General features: G+C 43.0%; 1 protein-coding gene across 2 annotated transcripts; it reads left to right on the top strand.

Moving 5' to 3' along the window:
- The first annotated feature begins 49 nt into the window (after nt 1-49).
- Nucleotides 50-23075, top strand: CHD1L (chromodomain helicase DNA binding protein 1 like). Of its 2 annotated transcripts, XM_058045312.1 has the most exons (23): nt 50-166; nt 1766-1878; nt 2615-2721; nt 3996-4110; nt 4464-4495; nt 6545-6626; nt 7877-8039; nt 8456-8611; nt 9706-9798; nt 10240-10336; nt 11655-11728; nt 12825-12935; nt 14514-14628; nt 15055-15208; nt 16305-16470; nt 17796-17941; nt 18310-18473; nt 19083-19291; nt 20317-20415; nt 21100-21170; nt 21422-21536; nt 21922-22030; nt 22737-23075. In XM_058045312.1, exons 1-23 carry the CDS (start codon nt 70-72, stop codon nt 22810-22812), a joined length of 2664 nt encoding a protein of 887 aa, XP_057901295.1. In that variant the 5' UTR covers nt 50-69; the 3' UTR covers nt 22813-23075. The 2 variants fall into 2 exon arrangements, with proteins under 2 accessions (XP_057901295.1, XP_057901296.1); XM_058045313.1 differs by lacking the exons at nt 21100-21170; nt 21422-21536; nt 21922-22030; nt 22737-23075 and having other exon boundaries at nt 18310-18478; nt 20317-20403.
- Nucleotides 23076-24678: the final 1603 nt, after the last annotated feature.

The raw sequence follows: 24678 nt of genomic DNA, 5'->3' as shown, positions 1-24678 counted from the left end.
GCTGGCCCCGCCCGCAGCGGCCTCAGGCAGCGGGAACGGAGCGGCGGCGGGGGTGGCTAACGTCCCGCCATGTCCCGCTTCTTCCAAGCGCTCCACCGCGCCGGCGGCACCCGGGGCGGGGGTCCGGGCGTGCAGGAGGCGGACGTGCAGCAGTGGGGGCTGACAGGTCAGCGGGGAGCGCGGGTAAAGGGTCGGCAGGGAGCCTCAGGGCTGTGGGTGCTGTCCGAGATGGCGGGAGGCGGCGGAGGGGCCCAGCGCTGCCTGGCGCTGCCCAGCTCATAGAATGGCTTGCGTTGGAAGGGGACTTTGAAGATTATCCAGTTCCAACCCCCCTGCCATGGGCAGGCACGCCTCCCTCTAGACCAGTTTGCCCAAAGCCCCATCCGACTTGGCCTTGAACACCTCGAGGGATGGGACATACACAACTTCCCTGGGCGACCTGTTCCAGTGGCTCACCATCCTCACAGTAAAGATTTTTTCCCTAATATCTAATCTAAATATGATCTCTTTTAACTTGAACACATTCCCTCTTGTCCTGTCGCTGCAGGCTCCTTTAAATAGTCTTGCCTCGTCTTTCCTGTAAGTTCCCTTCGGGTACTGAAAGGCCTCAGTTAGGTCACTCGGATGCCTTCACTTTTCCCGCCTGGACAACCCCAGTTCTCTCAGCTGTAGTTGTCTGAGCTCTGTACCAACAGCCCTCAGGCCGGAAATAAATAAAAGTGCAAATAAAGTGGTCAAAGTGAGCTGCAGCTGCTGCAGAGATGGCGTTGCTGTCATGCTCTCCGTTCTGTGTGAGCCTTCCCCGGATGCCGCAGTCCCTGGCCTTGGCTCTGTGGGTAGGTGGGTGTTTGGGCCAGCGCTGAGCTCGGCTTTAACCCCCGCAGTGCCTCCGCACGGCCTCAGGCAGCTCTGTGCTTCGGGACAACACGAACAAGGGTTGGCCTGTTCAGTGGCCTCGAAATGGGCCCGAGTTAAAGTGCTTTCCACTGCCTGGAGGGTGATGTTAAAGGGGAGTGCCAGGGCAGTCCATCCTGCCCGCACGTTTTCCTTAGCCTGCTGGAAATCCTCACCTCAGTCTGTGGGCTGGTTTGGGTTTGTGTATTCTGTGGGCTGGTGAGTTACTTCATGCACTCAGTGTGCACATTTTCCCCGAGAGGAGAAAGCAGCAATGCCACAATACAGAGCACTTGAGTCCAAGCACAAGGAAAGGTCTTGCCAACTCCTATGTGACTTGTTTTGTATTCATTTTGACATATTGTGCCCCATAATAAGGAGTGCAATGGTGGTAGTAGTCACAGTGGCCTATAGTGGAGGTCTGCCTTAGCTTTAAGTACAGAAAATCTAGAAAACATCTTGTTGAGAAATTATTATTATACAATAATAGATTGTGACAAACATTTCTGGTAGCCTAAAGCATGTCCCTGGCTCTAGTACTTACATATTTTAAAAAGTGATTCAGGCTGAAAATCAAGCTATCTTTTAGGAATTCAAAGTACCAGCCTAATTATTAGATCAGGTTCCTTGTACAGTCTGTTGCAATGGCTCGGGGCATTTTTGTGTAAGTTTCTGAATATGCTTTAATTTAATTGCTATAACACTGGGGTCTTTGCTGTCTGGGAGGGTAAACCAGCTTCTGCTAAAGGCTGCTGTGCTTTTCCTGTAAGGCAGATGTTTGGGAAGGCCTGTTCTGGGCAGGACCTGTTTCTAGTGTGTGTATGGAGTGCATTGGGTGACTGTAAGTGTAACAAATCATTTTTATTCCCAGGCATTAAACTTCGTCCCTATCAACTGGAAGGTGTAAACTGGCTCGTGCAATGCTATGAAGTCCAGCATGGCTGTATTCTGGGTGATGAGATGGGCCTTGGGAAGACTTGTCAGGTGTGTCTTCTTCTGGAAAATAATCTTTGCTTAAATTTTTGGGTTTTCAGCCTAGTGTTTCTGCAGAACGAAAAAGTACCCTAATTATTCTCCCCCACCCCTTCAGAATTCCTTAGTCAAGTGAGAGCTCATTGTCTTTTTTGTCACTCAAGTCCTGAGTTAAGTCCTCTGTAACTCTAAATAGGTTTCAGGGTTTTGTAAAAAGATGAGTGGCCATTTTATCCAAACACCTTAATGCATAATTCATAGTGTGCAGAGTTGAAGGCACAATACACAGCCAGTACAGGGAAAATAATGTCCTTTTCATGCCCTTGCACCCAGGGGATTTTTGTGTTTATCCACACATGAATTAAAATTTATACATCTAATTTTTTCAGAGGTTTGTTGGATTTTTTTTCCAAGTATTTCAGTGGGTTTAAGTTTTGTTGGAAAATGACTGTTTGTGCTTTGGATCAGCTGATTTTATTCAATAGGTCTTAAATTACAAATAGTTTTAGAAAGTGATGCATGGTAGACCTAGTTTGTGACTGTGCAAGAAAGGGGCTTCATATATTGAGGTCATGTTTTAGGATCTAAGTCTTTTTGTCTATATCCCACCTGATCTTCTGTTAACTCTGATTTGTGGTAACCTATGGAAGCTAGCTGCAAAGCTCAACAAGGAGACAGCTTATGTAGGATCAGGCTATTGGGTTGAACCCTTCCCTTGTTATAAACAAATATTTTTCTTGCCTTTTAGACCATTTCTCTACTTCTTTATTTGACAAAAAAGTTATCCAACAAAGAGAGATTTCTGATACTTTGTCCTCTGTCAGTTCTGAGCAACTGGAAGGAAGAGCTGGAGAGGTAAGTTTCAACAGTTGTCTGGCTTACTACATTATTGCTCAGACTTGCAATTGCAAAGTTTGCAAGTTGCAAGATTGCAAAGATTGTTTTCAAATGTGCTCACTCCAACACTTTCTTTTTATCCTTTCCAAGGGATAGAAAGTAAAAAGGGAAGCTGCTACTAAACCAACAAATCAATGCAGCCTATGCAGTTAATGCATAGTCTTTACATGCTGTGGTATACATTAATCCATCCATCCTATATTATTGACTGACTTTCAGTCAAAATGCCTCCACTAGCTCCTTGCTTTTTATTGATTTGTAACCCTCCCTGCTCAGCCTCTCTTAGGCAAAATCTGCTGAAGACAGCCAGGAATCTTCATAGTAAAAGGTAAGACCCAGGCTGGAGGGCATGCTCACGTGTGCACATAAAATACATCCCACCTGTGCATGCAGCCCATCCTCACTGGGGTGACTGTGCTGATGTGTATCAGGGTGACAGGCTGCTGTGCCTGAAATATGTACATCTGTGGTCTCTAGCCCACAGACTCCTTTGAAGAGGAAAGGCTAGAAGTTAAAGGTTACAACAGAAGTCTGTCTGTGTGGCCGTTGGCTGATGCTGTCTCTCAGCATCTGAAGTCATCCAGGTTACATTCTGAAGTGAGCTGGCCTGATTTGGATAGATTTTGGGTTGGAATAGTTGGGGGAAAGTGCATTCCTTCATAGATCAGCAGTGCAGCTTTCCAGAAGGAATATTAGGTAAATAACAGTGGTGGGAAAAAATGAGGAGGAATTTTATGGTCCCAACAATTGGAACTGGTTTTATCTGCTCTTTGACTGAGAGAATATATTTTTGAGACCCTGACTTTGACCTCTTTGCTGCAGACATTTTTGTCTTTATTTTAGTATGATTCAGGCCAATTTTTTGGCCTCATCTGGGCTAACTGTATTCATTCACCTGCTTCTTATGAACTTTTTTCAGTTCAGAATAGCAGCTAGGTCATGAGACTGGTTTTCAGTCATCTGCCTTGGACTCTTCCATCTAAAGGAATGCTGGTTTATTTAGGACTTGTCCAAACCAGAGCCAACAGCTGAGGTGCCAGCCTGATGTGAAAATTATGAAGGAGTGAGATTCAAAAGCTGAGAGCCAGACACATCTCACAGGAGTGTAGGATGTTTGGATAGGAATTCTCATCATCTGTGCAGTGGCTGTATTTGGTAATGAGGTCCAGGGTCATAAGCACATGAAAAGACTTAGCTTGGCTCACTGTTTCTGCTCTTTCTCTTAACAACAGGTTTGCTCCAGGTCTTTCTTTCATAACATATGTAGGCAGCAAGGAAGAGCGACCCAAACTGCAGGAGAATCTGAAAGGAGGCTCTCACTTCCATGCACTCCTGACAACATACGAGGCACGTGATGTCTTTGTCACTTCAAAGCGGGGGGCACAAGTTTTCCTTGCCTTTTTGATTCCTCTGTACCTCCCAGTTCATGCCTTGTCGGCCCACAAGTGCTCTCACTTTTACCCTTCTAGTTCTCTTCCCCCTTCTCCCTGGGTGCAGTGTGAGTGAGAGGGTGTGTGGTGTTAAACCATGATATGCTGAAGGTGTCATGTAGCTGTCATTTTTTTTCCTCAGGTAGTAAGTGCCTTCATTCCACTCTGCTCCATTTCACCATAGTTTGCAAGCAGACAGAAAAGTGCTCTGTTTCTTAACCAATGTATTTACTTAAATTGTAAATCACAGTTCATTTTGTTTCATTGCAGATTTGCCTGAAAGATGCAGCATTTCTAAAGTCGTGAGTCTGGTTTTAATTTCTTCAAATTTAAGTCTGGATATCTGTCAACGATTTCTTAAGTGGATATTTGTATGTGCAAGATTCTGTGTTGTTTCACAAGAGACAGGGATGTTCTTGGCTTGTGATTAGAACTTTGCCTTTTCCAACTTTCAGTCTTTGATGTCAGCTAAAATATATGTGAACTTCCCCCAAGGACAGTTTTCAAGCCAGTTAACTCAAAGCAATATGACACATAGTGACTTAGAGCAGTACATTAAATATCAGTCCAGCAGAGGACATCCTCAAGAGCTTCAGGTTATAAAGGTATTAGTTGCAAAATTCACTGAAACTGACCTGCATTAAATAACAGTGATAATGTGCTATCATATCCTGAAGTTTATTACCTCCAGTCACAACTGTGGAGGGTTTATGAAATGTTATGCCTTCTACAAAGACTGATTATTCTGCTGAAATTCAGCCTGTAGGAGGTACTGTCACAGTCATGCAGAATTCCACAGGCATCTGCACTTGAAATGAGGAGGAATTTTCCTTTTTTCTTAGCAGTAGTGCCAGTGCCTTGCAGTGGTTTCATGACAAATGCCGGGGGCAGCTATACATAATGAATGGCTCAGTATCTTTATAGATGCACAAATCCAGTGGCCCTGCTGGCACAGTTTTGTGTCAGCCAGGCCCACAATGGGCACTGTCCTGTCTTTCAGCAAAGCACCTGTCCTTGGCCGCTGCTGGAAGTAGCAGACTGCTGCACATTATGGTAGAAACCAGGTCTAATGAAAGGTAGCCATGACTGTATTGTCATTACAGTTTCATATCATGCTCTGCATTGCTGCATATTATTCTATTTGTTTTAAAGTGTAGCACGCAGGGAGAGCAAGTAGCCAGCCCTAGTATCACAGAAATGTCAGCTCCAGAGTAATTTCCTACTTCTAAAGCTAACAACCTCAAAGCCATGTCACTCAAATTTAAGGTTTTGCCCTTTAGTCTTCCTTCTGAAAAAAAAAGTGGTTGCTAATCATTTGTACCTTGCTCTGTGTGGGAGCATTTGGAGCACTTTGTAAGGGAGGGTCAGACTTATCAGATGTGTCCCCACCACTACTCCTTCCAAGCAGTGTAACAGCACAAATGAGTTGAGCAAGAGCCATGCAGTAATGGAATAAATGAGGGATCAGACTTCTCTGCACATGAGCTTCTGCAGTGCTGCACAGTGCAGAGTCCTTTGGCAATTCAGTTCCTGAGCTCATTGAATAAGACTAATGACACTTGATTGTTCTGGCAATGGAGAACCTCTCTGATACAGCAGAGAGGGAAATCAAGGCAAATAAAAAGGCTATTTAGGAAGAATGTAGGTCACTGTGATTTCAAATGTTGTATTCCACGGGGAAGAGAAGTGTGTGGGTGAGAAAAGATGGAGGTTCATGCTTTCCCTCCCCTGGAAATGACTCTGATGTGGAAGTTGTAACCCTAGTGATAGGGAGGCACAAACACTGAGGGTTGAGAAGATGTGGAGTTTCAAGTAAGCCTAGTGGATCTACTGGATCACCAGTGATTCTGCAGCCTGCTAGAGGACACTCTGCATGTAGCTATATGAACACAGAATAAGTTGAAGCTCCTCTCTTGGGTGATTTGCAAAAGCCTTGGGATCACTCTTACATCACTGCCTCATGATTGTTGCTGTGTTTTTGCACAGGTGCTAGGGCCTAGTTTCATGTCTCTTTTTCTAAATCAGAGACCTCTTTGAATGTTCAACAAACCTGTATTCATGTCATTTTCCTGATAGTAACAGGGGTGGAGAGAGAATCAAGAAATTTGAGTGAATTTTGTTAGTATTGATTTCTGAAAAAAACTCACCCAGACTGTAGTTAAAAACCTCTGTTGGCTCTTCAAAAACAGTACCTGTGAATTGCACCCCACTTTTGGTGTTTGCTTGTTGTTCATGGGGTGAGACCCACCTCAAGTTGAGCCAAGCAGAGCCATCACTTACTTCAGTCTTTTTGTACTTACAAGAATGAATTGTCAGCCCCTAACTGAAGATGCTCTTTTTTGCTTGTTCAGCTTTAACTGGGCTGCCTTGGTTGTAGATGAAGCTCACAGACTGAAAAATCAAAATTCTCTGCTTTACAAGACACTTTCTGAGGTAAAGTAACTCATCTTTCTTCTAGTGTCTTAAGACTTTTCCCTTTTCAGATTCTCTGTGAATCAATGTGAATCATCCCTTGTTTCCATCAGAGCTGGTGAAAGGATTCCCATTTTTAGTGGCAGAGAGATAAAGGCCTTGTTGGCTTCGCATGGCAGTGGGCAGTATTTGGAGCTTCCCTCTCATTCTGCTTCATGTTTGGGCTTGCCATGTTGGAGCAGTTGGAAAGACTTGGAAAAGTAAAGCAGCCAGACATGGTGCTGAGCCACAGCTGTGCTGCTGCAGGAGTAGATGTCTGGCTGACCTTAGCAACAAGAGGCCATCTCCAGCTCTGGCAGGGTGAAGGAGCCCTTACCTGGCTCATGAAACCTCAAGTCTTGAACTACTGACTTCCACTGTCCCGTTTAATGGAGCCACCCTTGTTTACAGGAATTAGGAGAATTGCTCCAGCTTCCAAAGCACTGGCCAGAGCAGCCCAAATGCCTGAGTGAAGGCTGCACTTCCTGTCATGGCAGTGAAACATCAGCGTTTGGTGTGTGCTGGCATCAGCAACAGTGTACTACAATACACCCTGGAAAATAGGGGGTTTTATTGAATTCCTGAAAGTCTTACATATTCTGAACACATTGTCCATGATGTCTCTATAATTCAGGAGCTTTGGTTATAATCACAAAAAAATAGACATGATTCACCTCATCTCTCCTCCTAACCTATTTTCTGTTACCAAACTTGAGAGAAATTTGTATCTTTCCAAAGGTAAATATATTTCTCAAGTCTCTTTGTGGGGATTACTGTGAGCAACATGGACCTGATAATGTTCCTGTGTTTGTCAGAGTTACTAAGCAAACAGAAATGGAACTTAGTCTGACGCAGTTTCATTTCACTGTCCTATTCCAACTGCATTTTCCAGTTATCCCTCCTTATCTAACATCTAGTGTGTGGTATTAGACTGCAGACTGTATGGACCTGAGCATTTTAATGGAGTCGGTTTTGTACTTTGTTCTTATTTTGCTTACACTGAATTCCTTGCACTGGTGCCAGCCCAGTCAGTTTGGAGCTGTTTGACTGTCACACCATACCTCATGTTTGGATGGTTTTGGCAAATCTGCAGCATTCTGTGAGCAGTTCTGTGCTGCCACTCATCTTCTAAGTTAAGCCTAAGAGTGGTGTAGGTGGACTTGTATATTAACTAACTTTTCATTACAGATACTTTTTCCTAGTAACTTTGTATTATTGCTGGTTTTTTTCAGTTCTCAGTAGGCTTCAGCCTGCTACTCACAGGCACTCCAGTCCAGAACAGCCTCCAGGAACTGTACTCCTTACTCAGCCTTATTGAACCTGACATCTTTCCCCAGGAAAAAGTGAAAGAGTTTGTTGAGTATTACCAAGTTATTGAAAAGGAGAATGAGCCAGGTCAGTAATAAGCAACATTGTGTTTCAGTCAGAACCAGCTTTTATCTTGACTAGGAAACAACCACGTTGTGTCCTCTTTATTTGCTTTCTTTTAATGGTGACAAGCTTTAAAACAAGGCCACAAAAACTAATGACTACTTTTAAGGCAAGAGCTTTCTTAATGTAGCTCCCAAGTGTTTCAGGTATGCAGCTATGTTTGGTTTCTCTGTTTGTAAAATGTGGCTTGAATGGTTTCACCAATAGATGTGAAATTCCTTTTACATTTATTTTGAAAGTGTACTTCGGAAGGTATTGTATAAATTCCTCACCTTTAACACAGTATTCTCCTCTGGTTTTGTTGGGGTTTTTTTGTGTTTTTTTTTTTTCTTTTTGGTAGTTTTTTGTTTGTTTTATTTTTTTCCCCTGCCTCTGCATAGCCAAAGAATTGCACAGTCTTCTGCAGCCATTTCTACTTCGGAGAGTCAAATCTGAGGTGGCTGCAGAGCTGCCAAAGAAGGTGGAAGTGGTTCTGTACCATGGAATGTCAGCTCTGCAGAAGAAGTACTACAAGGCCATTTTGACAAAAGATCTAGGTAACTGGGCATTTTGAAGTCTATTAATTATTTTAAAAGCAAAACTAATTCCTGTTGTACATGCAAACAAATTCCTATTGTACATGCATGCTCTGTTGTAAACAAGTAGAAGTTACTTTGGTCTGCAGAGTATGTACAGAATAAATACGCCAAATTTGGGTTGCTTAATTTTTGATTTTAGCTTGTGGCAAAATAAGAGACATATGTGTTGATCTGTTGCTCAGGTATTGTGAGCTAGGAAGGGTCAGCTTGAGGATCTGCTTTGGGCAGTCTCAAAGTAATTAAAGTAATTAAAGATACTTATCACAAGGTAAGCCTGCTCCTATTTCATGTTTTTGTATTCAAACAAAAGGGTGGTACAAGAAATTTTGGATCTGTGGTTCTCTACAAATTTTCTAATAGTAGCACAGATGCCATAAAGCAAATTTCAACCTACTGGATGCAGATAGGAATTTTATAGGAAACTGCAGGGTTATGTAGACAATGCAACTACTACCATCATGTGGCTTGTGAGTGCTTAGTTGTTCTAGGGAAATTAAAACTGGGGAGTTGCAGATGCTTTGTTCTTCTAAGGCATTCTAGCACTTTGCATGAACATCACCTGGAAATCTGAAACTTCCATCTTCTACTCTAGTCAGCATATGTGCATACATTTTTTTGTTCCTCACAAAAATGCAACAAGGAGAACTCATTGCCCAGGAGATCTTGACTGTGCTGTATATTTTTTTTCCCGAAAATGCAAATGAACTGCACCAAATTTCTTTGCTTATTTTGATGATTTCACTCAGAAAAATTACAGTGACCTTTTCCAGGGAGTCCAGAAAGTTCAGTGAGTCTGACAAGGCAAAGTAGTGCTTACCAGGGTCTTATTTCTAAAAGCTTGTCCAAAAAGTCAGGGAAATTTTTTTTGACCCATGAAAACAGATGTATTAGTCTTGAGATGGGAAATACAAATCCAGATGTGATTCACAGAGAGAAATACTTCAGTGCTGAAGCACTTCAGAGCAGTGCTTAGTAGCAAGACATTCCCAGCCACAGCCATTAATGGAGCATGGGCTTCCCTGCTCTGTTTTTTTCTCTGCTCTGTGTTCCAGATGCGTTTGAAAATGAAACGGGAAGGAAGGTTACACTCCAGAATGTCTTAGTTCAGCTTCGGAAGTGTGTTGCCCACCCATACCTCTTCAATGGTAGGAAAGCACTGTTCTCTTTTGGAACAGAAAAAATCACTTTCTTGATTTATACAGTGGTTTTCTATTATTAGTGTAATGCTTAGAAGAAGCAAGTAATAAACACTCTTGTACTTGAATCAGTAGCAGCTGTGAGTTTGTGACCAGTTCCAACACATGACAGTTCATCAATAATGACAAATAAAGTAAGAGACTGTGTGAAGTCTGAGTTTCTGACTGCAGCTTTCTATTTCTGTGTCTTCTGTCATCTAAACAAAGAAATCACAATGCTTAGTGAACTACTGAGGGTGTCATTTGGAGATAGAGAAAGACCATCACTTCTCAAGCAAGCATTGTGTGGCTCCGCTCAGCAAAAGCGACAGTGCAGACACACTGAGGCTTACCACAGACTTGTTATTTCTGTGGTATTAACTGTGCTTTTGAAACTCCTTTCTGTTCCAGGTGTTGAGCCAGAACCCTTTGAGATTGGAGACCATATTGTCGAAGCCAGTGGCAAGATGTGTTTGTTGGATAAACTCCTTTCATTCTTGTATGCTGGGTATGTCATGTGGGGATGGGGTTGACATAGGGAGAAAAAATTAACTGGGAAAGCAAGCTACATTATTTAGCCATAGACTGAGCAGCTGTTTTTCACCACACAAGCACTGACTTATTTATTCCACATTACTCACTACCTGAAAGAAGTAAAACAAGCTGTATTGGAGATGGTAGAGGAACCTTGAGGATTACTGCACACTGCTATGTCTGGCCAAAGCATCTTGTATTCAGCTGGGAGCAGGTGTGCTAACAGCATTGCTATTGTTGTTATATTATGGACACAGATTTTCAGGTGCATTTTCACCAGCATTTCTCAAAGCACTTGACTAATTCTCTCACATGCTCTCATATTTGCCATATTTGAGAACCTGGGACAATAACCATGTGACTTGGTATTCAGCATATCTGCTTTGATTGTGAGTTTCCTATGCCTCAGTTGAGTTCCTTTGTGCTAGCGTATCTGTGTTAGCCTGGGAGGCACAATCCATGGCAAATGGGAAAAAGAAAAACCCAAGGATAAACTGAAACTTCAGAAGTTTTGGCATTGATGTTCACAATCCCTTGTGTTGTGCTCTGGTGAGTTCAGAACCTGGAATTCAAAGACCAAAGGACAGAGCTTCAACAGCCCTTGTGAAGTTCTGATGTGGCTTCGTTATCTTTTTCCTGCTGTGGAGCACGTTGTGAGTGGCAACCTCTCCACTGAATGTGTTTGCTGCAGGACCAGCCCTGTGCAAATTCTGCACTTGAAAATGTCTGTGTTCTGCTCTAGGGTGAAGTCTGATTTAAATACAGCACTGTCTGAGGCCTAGGGCTGGGAGGGAGGGAGGGGAGTTGATTTCTTAACACACCTTTGTAGGTAGAGCTTGATCTTTGAAGGTTATTTGCTGGAGAAGGAGATGTTCTGCTGTTACAGAGATGCTGATATTACATTTTCCCAGAATTTCAGATATGCATTGCAGTGTGTGATTTGAGAGCAGTCATGTGGTGAAGAAAACCTCATCATAGGCTGAAGCTGGGGTCCTTTTAGACAGGCTCCTCACCAGCCTGTATCCAGCCAGCAGCAGAGCTGTGCCAGAGCCCTGTTACTTCTCTGACTCCACACTCTGGACAGGGCAAATGATGATGGCAGATGGAGCTTAACTGATTGCATTTAGATGTGCAGCTGAAAATGTGTGATAAGGGAACAGGCTATGATTCTGGGAGGCCTTGCTTTGTAACGGGGACTAATAATGACTGGTTAAGCCATTGTGACCCCCAGCAGGCTGTGAAATGCTGTCACAGTGTGCTGAGGATCACAGGGTTTCATGTTCTTCTTGCAGAGGCCACCGTGTGTTGCTCTTTTCTCAGATGACTCAACTCCTTGATATCCTGCAGGACTACATGGACTATAGAGGTATGTTCTGCACACTCTGATAGGAGAGGGCTTATCCTAATGATCTGTGCCAGATATTGTTCCTGTGATTTTGGTTGATCCGCCTGGGATGGGGAAAGAAATGTGATGAAGCTTTATAAGATAGGTTCTTATAAGATAGGGACCATATTCCTGCAGCAGCTCTGTGAGTTGGAGGGTCTTGAGTTCAGCTCTTTGCTGTTACCACCTTCCTGAAATGAGCTGGCAGTTATGTGTTCTTCAAAGTCGCTTTTGTGCCTTGATGAAATGGAGCTGACAAATGGCAGGGTAGCAATGTTTCATGATATGCCTGTGTTCAGTTGTGTACCTGTGTCCTGAAGTAATTGCAGTAAAGGCAATAGGCTTGCTCTAGATTCACTTTGTCCAGCACAAAACACAAACTGAGCCACAGTTATAACAGGAAATTAATTTTTGATTAAAACAGTTGTTGACAGTGGGGCCCCAACATATCTGAGGGCAGGTTGGATCAGACCATTTTTGGCAAGGTTAGCAATGTGTTCTTGGGACGTTTCCTTTTGTTTCAATCCACGTGGCTCCATGCCTACTTAGGATTTCCCATGAAAGAGGCTTTTGTTTGGTGTTTATGGTTTTGGACGACTAATAATGTAGGATAAAGCCAAATGTTGTGCCATATCCCATACTGCATGCTCATAGCAAAGCACACTGAAGGCCGTGGGAGTTTGGATAAGGAAGATCTGATGGTTCTTGGCCTGCTTTGTAGGGCCAACAGCCAGCACAGCATAGTCTGAAATGGGACTGTGTGCTAATGTTCTTTTACTTGGGCTCTGAATTTTCCTGTTGTGTTTCCAAGCAGTAAATTAAATGTTAGGAGTCTCTGCTTCGGAGTCAGCTAAATTACTCTTTACCAACAGTCAATCTGGAAATCAGGGTCATTACCTCAGTTTATACGAGGTTTAACTGGGAAAAAATGAAGGAATTGAAGGCAATTAAATGAGAACCAAGCCAGGAGGATATGACACAAAAATATTCAGGACAGCAATGAGACAATAGAGAATGAGGTAAGAGGGTAAGAGCAAAGGCAAAGTTTCAGAAACATTCATGCTGTTTGTTTGGAAAGGCTACAGCTATGAGCGGCTGGATGGCTCTGTTAGGGGTGAGGAGAGACACCTTGCCATCAAGAACTTTGGTCAACAGCCCATCTTTATCTTCCTGCTGAGCACCAGAGCAGGTAAGTAAGGAGAGACAAACAAACCATCTTGCTTCTGCACTCTTATTTTATTCTCTCTGGTAAGGTTTCAGGAAATTCTGAATCCCCCAGAGCCTGCTTGTGTGGGGGATTTTTGAAGGAGACAGGACACATCCTGAACTTGGGTCTTTCATCTAGGACATCTGGTTTCTGTGCTTTCCTTTTGGCAGTTGATGCCAAGATCCTTTTCATATTGCAGCCTCTTGAGTTTATTTTATTCCAAGTTCCATAATGCCTGTCTCTGTGCCAGTTTGAGCTTAAGGAATCTCACTACCATTTTATTTCTGCAAGCATCAGTCTTCAGGCAGGAACAGACTTCCTTTAAGTAAGCTGGTGGAATTGCTTCTCAAGTTTGCTGAACATGGATGTGCTCTTTAGCTGGCAGACAGACTGAAACGAGAGTCTTTTAGTGTCCCAAGGCTGCAGAGAACTCCATGGGACTGCCATCTGTGCTGCTTCCCCTCTTTGCTCCCTGGGCAGATCTGTGTCTTCTACAGTTTCAAACCTCCCTGTCTTTCTGTTCAAACAAGCACAGAGCCAGGCTTCTGCTTGTCTCCAGAGGAAGAATCCACACTGCTTGGTCTCAAACATCAAACTGGAACCAGCTCTGCCTTTGGGCTTCTGGTTAAACTTGCATTGATGAGTCTACACCACAGGGCACAGAGGAGAGCACGCAGTGAAGGGAAGACCCTAATGCTGGATGTGTGTCAGGAGTCTGTGTGTCTGTCACCATAGTGCCTGAGCTCTCCCTCCCATGCCAGCCACACTTAGGGTTGTTTTTTACTGCATGCTGCTATGTCTGGCCAAAGCATCTTGAATTCATCTGGGAGCAGGTGTGCTAACAGTATTGCCATTGTTGTTATATTATGGACACGGATTTTCAGGTGCATGACTGTCTCCACTTGCAGGGATATTCTGATTACAGGGAACGTGTCTTGTCATGAGCTGGGGGAAATGTAAGGCAGCAGACTGTCCCCTGTTAACTACACAATGTGGTCACAGTAGAGTTATTGTAAAATGTAAAATTAACTGGGTTTTACATTTTTTTTTTTATTTCATGAGAGCCCAAGTTCTAACCTCAAAACCTTTAGGTCTCATAAACGCCTGGTCTCTGATTATTGTATAGTTTGGCTTGGTGTTTTCCACTGTTTCAGTGCTGTATTTACAGCTGGTTCTGTGCTGCAGCCAAGTCATGACTTGGACAGTTCCTTAGGGGTTTCAGGGAAGCCCATCCTTGCAGGGATAACCTGCCTGCCAGCAGAAGAATTATGTCCATGTTCATCAGTCTTGACAATCAATCCCTTTTGCATTGGTTCACTCACACCCTATGTTTTTTGATTACATTGCATTGTACAGCTTCTTTTTTAGACTGTTGCAGAAACCTGGAAGCTGGAAATGGAAGGCTTACCCATCTGTCTAGATCCTTGTGAGACTTAGATTTGAGTTTGAGAGATGGATTGGATTAGATACAGTTGATCAGATCTGACAGAACTTTGCACAGCATAAATTCTCCAGCTCCTCCTTTATTTTCTGTTGGTGACCTTCTTCTTTTGTTTGTAGGTGGAGTTGGCATGAATCTGACAGCAGCAGATACAGTTATTTTTACTGATAGTGATTTTAACCCACAAAATGACTTGCAAGCAATAGCAAGAGCTCACCGGATTGGGCAGCACAGGTGAGAAATGTCACTACTTGTGGTTGGTTGCTAACTCTCTTGGCCTCTCAGTATTACTTTCCCTTTCCATAGGGAGTGGAAGGTTAAAGTATGAGGATAGATTGAAGATCAAAGGGGAGCAGAGAGGATTTTGTGTCTTCATTTTCCAACTGCAGCCTCATACAGTCTTGTCCTTGTCATGTATCCAGGGTGGGAACTTTGTAAATTTGGAGTAGGAGATGGAGGGTGGAGGTTTGTCTGCACTTTTGCAGTGAGCATTTCTCCCGTGTCAAGCAGAATTGAATCAGCATCACATTTCTGCTGATTAGTTTTACTCATTTTGTTCTTGCCTTCTTTACCTACCAAAGGAGTGGGTGAGGGGGTAGTAAATACCTTAGTGCACCCTGAAACAAAGTAAGTAATAAGAATTTTCCTAAACTCTTCAAGGCCTGTAAAAATTATCCGTTTGATTGGGCGAGATACAGTTGAAGAAATCATCTACCGAAGAGCTGCCTCGAAGCTCCGGCTGACCAATGCCGTTGTTGAAGGGGGGCAGTTTGCTCTAGGAGCACCCAAGTCTCAGGCAACAGCAGAGTTGCAGGTAAACCAGAGTTGTATCCTCAATTTGACTCCAGTAACCACCTTAGAAATGTGCCAGAATGTTTCTGTGTTTACGCTGGATTTGAATTTCTACAAAGAGTTGTGCATTGACATGACAGCTTTTGTATGTAGGAACCAAAATGACATCCCAGGTCCAGACAGCATCTGATGTTTGAAGACAGTTTTTGCAATTTTGAAGTGCATTCATTGTGGAAAAAGGGTGTGTTCTCTTGGAGAAGAGGGGAAGACAGAACCTTTCTTTGTCTTACTTGCTTTTTAATTATAATTAGTGGAAATTATAGAATGTGGAAGCTGGGCTCATTGTTTCTCGAACTGATCTGTCTCTGGTGCCTTTCTCTCACAAACAGAGCTGATAAGAGGTCAGGTGACAACCTAGTCAGCTTTTGGTTGTTAGTCTGAAACTCAGTCAATCTTCTTTTGGCCTCTTGGCAAATACAGTGTCTCAGGAGTCAGGGCATGGACAAATAATTCTGACCTGAAAGCTGAGGTTTGTGTTGAGAACTTGGCTTCAAAACATCAAGCAAAGTGACATTTAAGGGAACATATCCCCTGCATGCAGCTAAACCTAGGAGAGGTTTGGATTTAGTGTATCCTTTCCCCCTCTGCCTGCCCTTCTGCCCCATTTGTGTGTATCCAGCAATTAAAGTTTCTGTGGGAGAAGTGGAACTGAGCCCATAGGAAATTCCATGCTGTTATTTTTCTCCCCTTGGATTTTTATGGTATTTAGGCTTTTGTTTTAAACGAGTTGAGGGCAAAAGCAAGCCTGGCCTTTCTGGCTATGAAGAAAGCTGCTTGAATGCAGTCAGTACAGTGCTATTTTGTCATTTAGCCCTGAAGAAAAACGACTGCTCAAGTCTGTATGAGTTATGATTATGGGAGGTACGTTGTTGGGGCTTGTCCCGTCAGGTGCTGGGAGAATGGGGCATGTTAAAAAATAAGTATTTTGACAGGCAGCCTTAAAGCTTAGGTTCCACCACTCATACATCCTTTGCTTTTAAGCCTGAGAAGCTTGAGACATGGGATTGACATGGAATTAGAGGATAATAATGCTGAACTTCCCCTTCTCTTTGTTAAAGCTGAGTGAAATCTTGAAATTTGGCCTGGATAAATTGCTCTCCTCTGAGGGAAGTACTGTACCGGATGTGGAGCTAGAAAACATCCTTGGAGAGACAAAAGGAGGGCAGTGGATAATGGACACTGTGCTGCCACAAAAGGAAGAGAATGAAGAGGAAAATACAGAGAGTAAGTTAAGAATCTAAATAGCTGTGTCACTTCAGTGCTAGTAAAGAAGGCTTCCCAGGCAGGGGTGCATTTTTCAGGCAATAAGTAGAAAAGCAGAGTTGTAATGAAGTTACTTGGATTTTGTTTGTGGCCTATCCACAAACTTTACTTCCGAGTCTTTATGGGTATTTTTGTTCTTTTTTTCTGTTCTTATTTGCCTGTTTGTAAGATAATGTTAACAATACTTGCCCAGTTTTGGTGGCTGAGAGTTGAATTCCTTTTCATATTTTAATACCTCAGATAGAAATTCCTGAGAAATGGGGAAATATTAATATTGTAGCTACTGCTTTTCCCACAGAGAACCATTAATATAGATCTATAGTTTTGGAGATGTTATAGTAAGTTAAGGAAAGGCTGTGTAGCAGGTGTTTAGTTTTTTATCTCCAAATAAAGGATTATTGGCTATGAAAATCTAAAAGGTGAGATAAGAAACACAGAGTCATGGTGTCTATAGAACTTAAACAAACCTACTCTGTCTTCAAAACTCTACTTTCCAGCCCAAATGTCAATCAGTTGTGGTTAATTTTTCATTAAGCAGCCCTGTACTACCTGAAAATAAATTCTAAGGATATTTCCCTCTTCCAGTGCCTTCTTTCCCCAAGAAAGACTGAATTTATGTCTGGGTACAGAGCAGCACTTAAATATAAATTTGTGACTGAAGCTGAAATGTGGCTCTGCAGGACAGTTATTGTCCATCCAGGAGCAGTTCCTGGCAATGAGTAATTATTTGCTGAGAGTTAGCAAAGAGTGGTATTTTCTAGTGGTGACTTAAAAGAGGGGCAGTGGTACCACACTGTGTAATAAGTATAGGGAAAATAACTCAGGTGGTGAGCAGCAACCCTGGGCTGCCAGAGTTCTGTGCTTTCATTTCATTTGGGAAGTCAAAAGCAAAAAATTTGCTTTTCCTTTTCAAGAGCTGCCTGTAACTACATAGCAGAGCTGAATGAATTCTCTACTGGCAGAGATGGAATGACCAAAGAGAACAGCGATGGAACCACAATTTAAAATAATTAATTAAATGAAATAGGAAGAAAGCTTCCTTGCCAGTCTAAACATGTTAAATTATCTTAAATTAAAAGCTTTTGTCAGAGGAAGCAAATCTTGATTCTCCTGTTTATACATGATACTGACTCTGGTCATACCAAAAAGTTGTGAGAGTGAAGATCTTTCTCTGCTAAGGGTAGAAAAATGTCACAGAAGAGCCAGATTTGTTTTTGATCTCACAGTTCATTTTGGGTGTTAGTAGGTTTCAGTTCCTTTTCACACTTTTTAATTATTTTTTAAAGATCACATGTACGTGTATGAAGGCAAAGATTATTCAAAAGAGCCCAGCAAAGAAGACAAAAAAGCATTTGATCAGCTTTTGGATCTTCAGAAAGCATTGATTGAAGAGACCAGTAAGGAAGGGAGAGCTCTCCGGAACAAAGCAAACGTAAGGCAGATGTGACAAGGAACATGATGCTCTTTCATTTGCTTGTGGAAAATGAAACTTGGCAGTTTTCTCTCTTTACCTACAGCTTGCAGAAGGCATGTTAAAAGATTTGGATGTCAGTGTACTAAAGTTGGCTCTGGAATCAGGGCTTGACAATTCAGCAGTTCTGCTAACAGATCTGAGATATGCTGTTGAGGGCACTTCTATAAACTTGGGTCACAAAACCACATATTGTGTGATAATTGAATTCTGATGATTAAGACTTGTGGGCAAGTAAACAAATGGGAAAGGAATGTAGGTTAAGGAGGGCATCAGGCATGGCTTTCAGATGAGCAGTTTGTTTCTGTGATACCTCTTTCTTTCTCCAGGCCCTTCTCACAGGCCTTCGGGAGCAGTCGGCCAGGAGGAAGCACTTGCTGAGTGAAGAGGAGCTGGAGGCTCGGAGGAAGAAGCGCCAAGAAGCAGCAGCAAAGAGAGCAAGGCTCATGGAGGAAAAGAAGGCAGCAAAAGCAGAGGCAGAGCACAAGAAAAAGTATGGTTTGTATTGCATCTGCCACTTGTAAATCGATGTCTGTTGCACTGTACTCTTGGAACGTGTCTGATTGATGGAAATAATATGCTCAAACTGCAGAACTTGGGGATGTGAAGGTGGAAAAATGGCTTGAGTCCCTAGCAGGGTTCTTTCCTCTTGAATACCCTGCCTGCCATTACTTTAATTCATAGAGGATGTCCTGAATAAGAGCCCCATGTCTGATTGTACAATCAAGGAGTGTTTGGGAAAAGCTTTCTGAATGTCACAGTTGGCCCCTACAGATTGCTCTGACATCTGTGACTCTCTGGCACATCTTAACTTTCTCCTTCTTGTTTCCCAGGTGTTCTTCCTTTTCACCACTCCAAATAGCTCCTTGCCCTTTGCTATGTGCTCACTTTTTCCATGCTTGCAATTGGCTTATCACATTGGCATGTGGCTCCTAATATTATAAAGAAGAACTTTGGTAACCATTGTTCTGGCCTAAAATGGGGAGGGAGCAGAGGGAATGCAGGTCTAGGTCTCCTGTGTTTCACTGCAATGATTTAAACCAAGCTGTGTGCCCCCATCATTGATTTTCATTGAACATCCTCTTTCTTCTCTTGGTTTCAGGATGGCCTGGTGGGAGGCCAATCATTACACATCTACCTGCCTTCCTTCAGAGGAAAGTGGCTCCGAGGAGGAGTTTGTGGAGGATGAGTTGGGGCAGAATGTGGATTTGGATTACAAAGATGGAGACCAGAACCATATTAAATATGTCATGGGAGATGTAACCCACCCCCAAGCAGGAGAGGAAGATGCCATCATTGTCCATTGCCTAGGTGGGACTTACGAACAACAGGAGTATTGTTGGGTGGGGTGAACAAGGGAGCTGAATTGTCCCTAATTGTTCCACAGTTTCTAATTATGAAATAATTTGAGTCTGACTTAATCTCAACTGGTGCAGAGGCAATACAGCTTTTATTCCAGCATGTATAACCCACATAAGTTCTAGCAAGATGTGCAAGGGTTTTCGCATGCTTGCTCTGGATTTATGGGTAAACCTCTTCAAAATTTCAACCCCTGTAGGGCATGAAATTTTATATCTGTGGCTAAATAGTGACAGTTCCTGAGAGCAGGGCCTTTTGTTTATCCTGTGGAAGCTGTAGGAATCAAACTGAGATGCTGAAATTCATCTTCTTTTTCCAGTCAGCAGAGAGAGACAGACACTTCCAGAGGCTGAGGTCAGAGTTTCTTGGTGGTTGTCTCTCAACACTGACAGTACAGAGGCTCTAGGCTAGTCTCCTAAGTTAAGGCCCTCTTTTAAGGCATTAAAGACATTAAAAGGAGTTCCTCCTGAAGCAGTGTTGGAGCTGCTCTCTCTCCAGGGCCACAGCAAAACATCAACATCTGCTTTGGCTTATGTTACACTATGCATGAAAGGTCATTTTTGAAGTGCAAATGCCAAGTATTAGTGAAAAGACTGCTAATATCAAGTACCTGGGGTGGGAAGCCCTAAGCACCAATGTGGGGACATACTACATGCATGCTCTGTGTACCTGTATGTATGTATGTGAGGATACTGTCAGGTTTATATGCTCAGTGCTATGGCTAGTGCTTGTTTCAGCAAGAGTAAGGAATTTTTCTGTGGAGTTTTTCAGGAAACTATGATAAGTTCATTTTTCTCCAGGGCTGAGGTTTATCCTTTAGGATAGTCCCTTGAATAGTGGTTGACTTAAGTTTGTATGTAGTTCCCATATCTGGTTTTGATAATCATTCATTGCCTGTGTACAGAGCAGGTGCCTTTCCTGCAGGGGTGGTCTCAACCTCACTTCTGAAAGGAGTCTAACTTGTTATTCCATTCTAGATGACTCCGGCCGCTGGGGAAGGGGTGGTTTATTCACTGCTCTAGAGGCTCGTTCTGATCAGCCCAGGAAAATATATGAGATGGCAGGAAAGATGAAAGGTAAGAGATTAAAATATGACCTGAGGCCAAGACACTTGAAAGAGGTAAAACCCCAGTGACACTGCAGGAGTGAAGTGCCTGGATACTTCAATACTCATGTGTTTTACTCTTTCTCTGGACATGTGCATCGCTAGCTCTCAAAGCAGTACTTCAGCAGGTGCTATGACGTGGCTTGTTTGGAGTGTGAGAACTCTGTGTAGGGGCTGATCATTCCAATCCATCCTGCAAGTCATAAAAAATGGGGAAAAACTTGTACATTATTCACAGAGTGTTTTTCACTAAGTAAGACAGAGCACTGCATCTTCTGTCAAAGTGCTTTCAAGAAGGATGAAAGCTACCTCAGGCACCATTCACCTGAGCCTTTGCTTCCCTCCAAGCACTAATCTTTTTCTGAGCATATATTAGCAGTTTTGAGATACCTGCAGCTGGTTAGGAATTAACATCTTGCTATAAGATGGAGCTGTTGATCTTTCTAATTTCCTGCAAGATGCTTTCTTCTCATTTCAGTGTCTCTCTTTCCATTTGTTGTCTTTAATTGGGATGTGTGTGTGATTGTGTGGCTTGGGGGAAAATGTTTGTCTGCAGAGAATAATACAGAATGTGACAGTGAAATCACTGCTTCATTGACTGCTTGTTTACTCTTCAGGACTGATTTTTTATTGTCCTGTTCTTTTCTCTGGACAGACCTGGAGTTAGGAGGAACCCTGCTATTCCCTATTGATGACAAAAAATCCAGGAAAAAAGGACAAGATTTGGTGAGAAGGAGAAGCTCTTTCCTGTTTTGCTCTATCCATATGTTTTTGAAGCTGTGTGAAATGAACCTTATGTCTTTTTCACAATAATGGCACTGATTACTGAATATGGCTAAGTTGCAGTTAAATATTAGACATAATGAGTTCTTCATTTATGAAAGGTAAAAGTTAGTAATGCAGTTTTCCAGCACTGTCACTGTGTCTCTTAATACTGTATATAGATTGTATTTCAAGTTATTGTGTTTTCTCCTTAGCTGGCCTTGATTGTAGCTCAGCACCGAGATCGGTCCAACAACTTGTCTGGCATTAAGCTGTCAGCTTTGGAAAAGGGCCTGAAGAAGATTTATTTAGCAGCCAAGAAAAGGAATGGTAAGTGTCTGTGCAGTAGAACAGCAAATCTGTACATGTGTAGTTGCGCCTAAAGGTGATGACCAGTTTCCACCTCTCAAATCTGTACATGTGTAGTTGCACCTAAAGATGATGACCAGTTTCCATCTCTCAAATCTGTACATGTGTGTTTGCACATAAAGATGATGACCAGTTTCCACCTCTCGAATCTGTACATGTGTGTTTGCACCTAAAGGTGATGACCAGTTTCCACCTCTCAAATCTGTACATGTGTGGTTGCACCTAAAGGTGATGACCAATTTCCTCCTCTCTGCTGTTTTTTTCTGAAGTGAAGTGAGATCTCCATTGCAGATAGGCTGCTCAGAAGTATTTCTTCTTCTCTTTATTGTCTCTGTTCCCTCCTCAGCAACAGTGCATCTCCCACGGATTGGGTATGCAACCAAAGGCTTCAACTGGTACGGCACCGAGCGGCTCATCCGAAAGCACCTGGCAGCTCGGGGTGTGCCCACTCTTGTGTATCCTTTTGGAGCGTGTCTCGTTCTGTTCACCATCTAGTACTGAAAGGATCCTGTAAATATCTTGGTAAATGCAAAGCAAGGAAGTGAGGCGAGGCACAGATGCCACAGTCCAGCTAAAAAAGCTGGTTTCTCTCACTTTGCTGTCAGTATGCAGTATTTCTGACAGCATCCAGGTACTCAAAGCCTTAGCATTTTGGGTGATAATGACAGATGAGTGTGATTCAGCGTGCCTGTCAGGATTTGTTAGAACCAGGTGCTAGTCTTCTGTTGACAGCATGGACTTACCTGTATATGCCACATCTGTGGGGGGACATGACTGGAATTTCAGATTAATAGAAGTGACTCAGAAAGCAGCAAAAGTGAGAATATAAAAAAACATTACAATGTTTTTTATATCACCAAACAGGTGATAGCCTGCTTCCTTGGCTGAATGTGATGAAAATTGGTGTGTTAGGACAGGCTTAGGAAGGCTTTCACCTTCCAGGAAAGGAAGCAGGTTTACAGGGAGGCTCTGTTTTGTCACTTCTTTTGGAAGATGTGCATTTGCTATACAAACACTGTCAGCAATTCCATGAAACCAAAAACCTGAAACAAAGACAAAAGTATTCAGAGTATTCTGGCTGTCTTCCTTGGTAAATCTGTTAGTGGACACGTTGTCTGGTACTTGTTGACACTTGACAGCATTTCCTTGACATTCTATTAGATACTACTTCTCTAGGAATAAAGGTTCTTCAGCTTCACAGCCATATTCATCTTCAACAACAGTCTCAAAGCCATGAAGATGGAGTAATTTCACCAAGAACATGCACAAAAAGTGACCATCACTCCGGCAGTCCATGTGCATTCATGTCAGAAACATGGGTTGCACAGCCATTATTCACACCTGTACCTCTCTGCTGTGACTGGCCCCAACATTTGCATGTTGTCAGTGGCTCTGGAGTGGAATGAGATTCTCCCTGGCTTCAGAGTCCAAAGAGGAAGGATCTTGGCTCAATCCCAGACCTCTTTCAGAGATGGAAAATTAAACTTTTAACTGATGGTCCATTGTTATCCCTTACATTAAGTTATTGTTAGGGCTTGGAATACAGTATTGTTTAGCTGTATTTCCCTGCCCCCTCACTCCCTCTCAAATTTCATACCTTATCTCACTCTACCTCTTTTCAATCAGCTTTTTAGTGGTTACCTGGCATTCAGTCTGCACATCCACACAGAGCTCAGCAGAAAGGAACCTGTCAACTGTATGATAACCACACAGGATAAATTGTTTATACTTTTCTCATTTCTCAGAAATCCATTTCACTTGTATATGTTCAAATATAAAATTGAGCTACCTAATCATGTGGTTATAGTCTAGCAAAATGCTGACCAGTATCCTTGGCAAAGGTGTGCAAGGCTGCCAAAATTTGAGACTGGCTATAAATGATACCTTTCCTTCTCCCACAACTCTTATTTCATTACACAGCTTTTTGTGGCAGCTGTAGGGCAAAACCGGTTCCTTACTGCTTTCTAAAAAACTGTGTGAAAGGTTCCATGACCCTTTGATTCACTTTTTAGGGTAAAGTTTTTGATGTTGGCTTTGCACTTTTGGGGCAAAGTTTTTGATGTTGGCTTTGCTCTACTGCAGGAGAACTTTCCTGTTTTTCACACTGTTGACACTATTATTAGCCAACATATTTTTAGGGTGTTTTTGTACAACCAGGCAATTAGTAGCTCTCCTAATAAGTGCTGTGACCAGGGAGACTTTGAGGTGCCAAACTTAATTGAATTTGAAGCTCATCTTCCAATAGGAAATCACCCCACAAAGAGTGGAAAGGATGTCCCTAAATATCTCATGGCCAACATACATCTCACTGGCTGCATTTACACTGCCCCTGTGGCCCCATCTGCTTGTTTAATAATTCCAGGCGTGCCATGGTTCATCATGCTGCCTGGTGTGCTTCACACGAGGAGAAGCCCTCCTGAGCTGGATACTCTGTCCTTCACTCTTGGCTGTACCAAAGAAGCCCATGGGATTCATTACCTCCTCTGACCCTGCTGGAGCTGAGGGCAGCCAATGCTGCACAGCACCTCTCTGGGTAAGACCTTTCTTGCAGCTGTTCCCAGGAACAGCCCCCTCTGCATTTGGCAGAGTGCCTGCAGGATCAGAGTCCGACTGTGAGGGTTTGGAGGGGTGAGAGGTGGTGGGTGGATGTACCTTGTTTTCCCGTCTCTCAAACTGGCCCTCTTCCAGCAGGCCGGCTGGTGGCACTGTTAATCAGCTGCAGCAGCTCACAGTGCTTCTCCAGCCTGGAAAAAACGCTCCCTCTTTCCCAGAATTAAAACACCAATTACGCTTTTTTCTTTGGCAGCTTGACTGAACACATCATTTCAGTCTGCAGACTCAAGGCTCTGTTCCTCCACCTATTCTTTTTCCTGCATGTTTACTGCCCTTTGTTAAAAGCTTTAGTTCCCAAGTAGTCCAGTGTGTGCAGTCTTGTTCCTCAGCTTCACGCACACTTACGGGTTCTCTGGCCAGCAGTTGCACGTGAACAGAGGATTTGTTCTGTGGCTGGGTCCCCCAGAGCAGACTGAATGAGTGTATCTGCCCCCACTATGGCCAGCCATTCCTTTTTGAGGCCTCATGCCTTCCTTTGTTTCAGCCCATG

This window comes from Melospiza georgiana, chromosome 2, assembly GCF_028018845.1.
Source record: "Melospiza georgiana isolate bMelGeo1 chromosome 2, bMelGeo1.pri, whole genome shotgun sequence".
NCBI classification, from domain to species: Eukaryota; Metazoa; Chordata; class Aves; order Passeriformes; family Passerellidae; genus Melospiza; species Melospiza georgiana.
The sequence above is the reverse complement of the archived record's forward strand: the minus strand, read 5'-3'. Positions and strand labels throughout refer to the sequence as shown.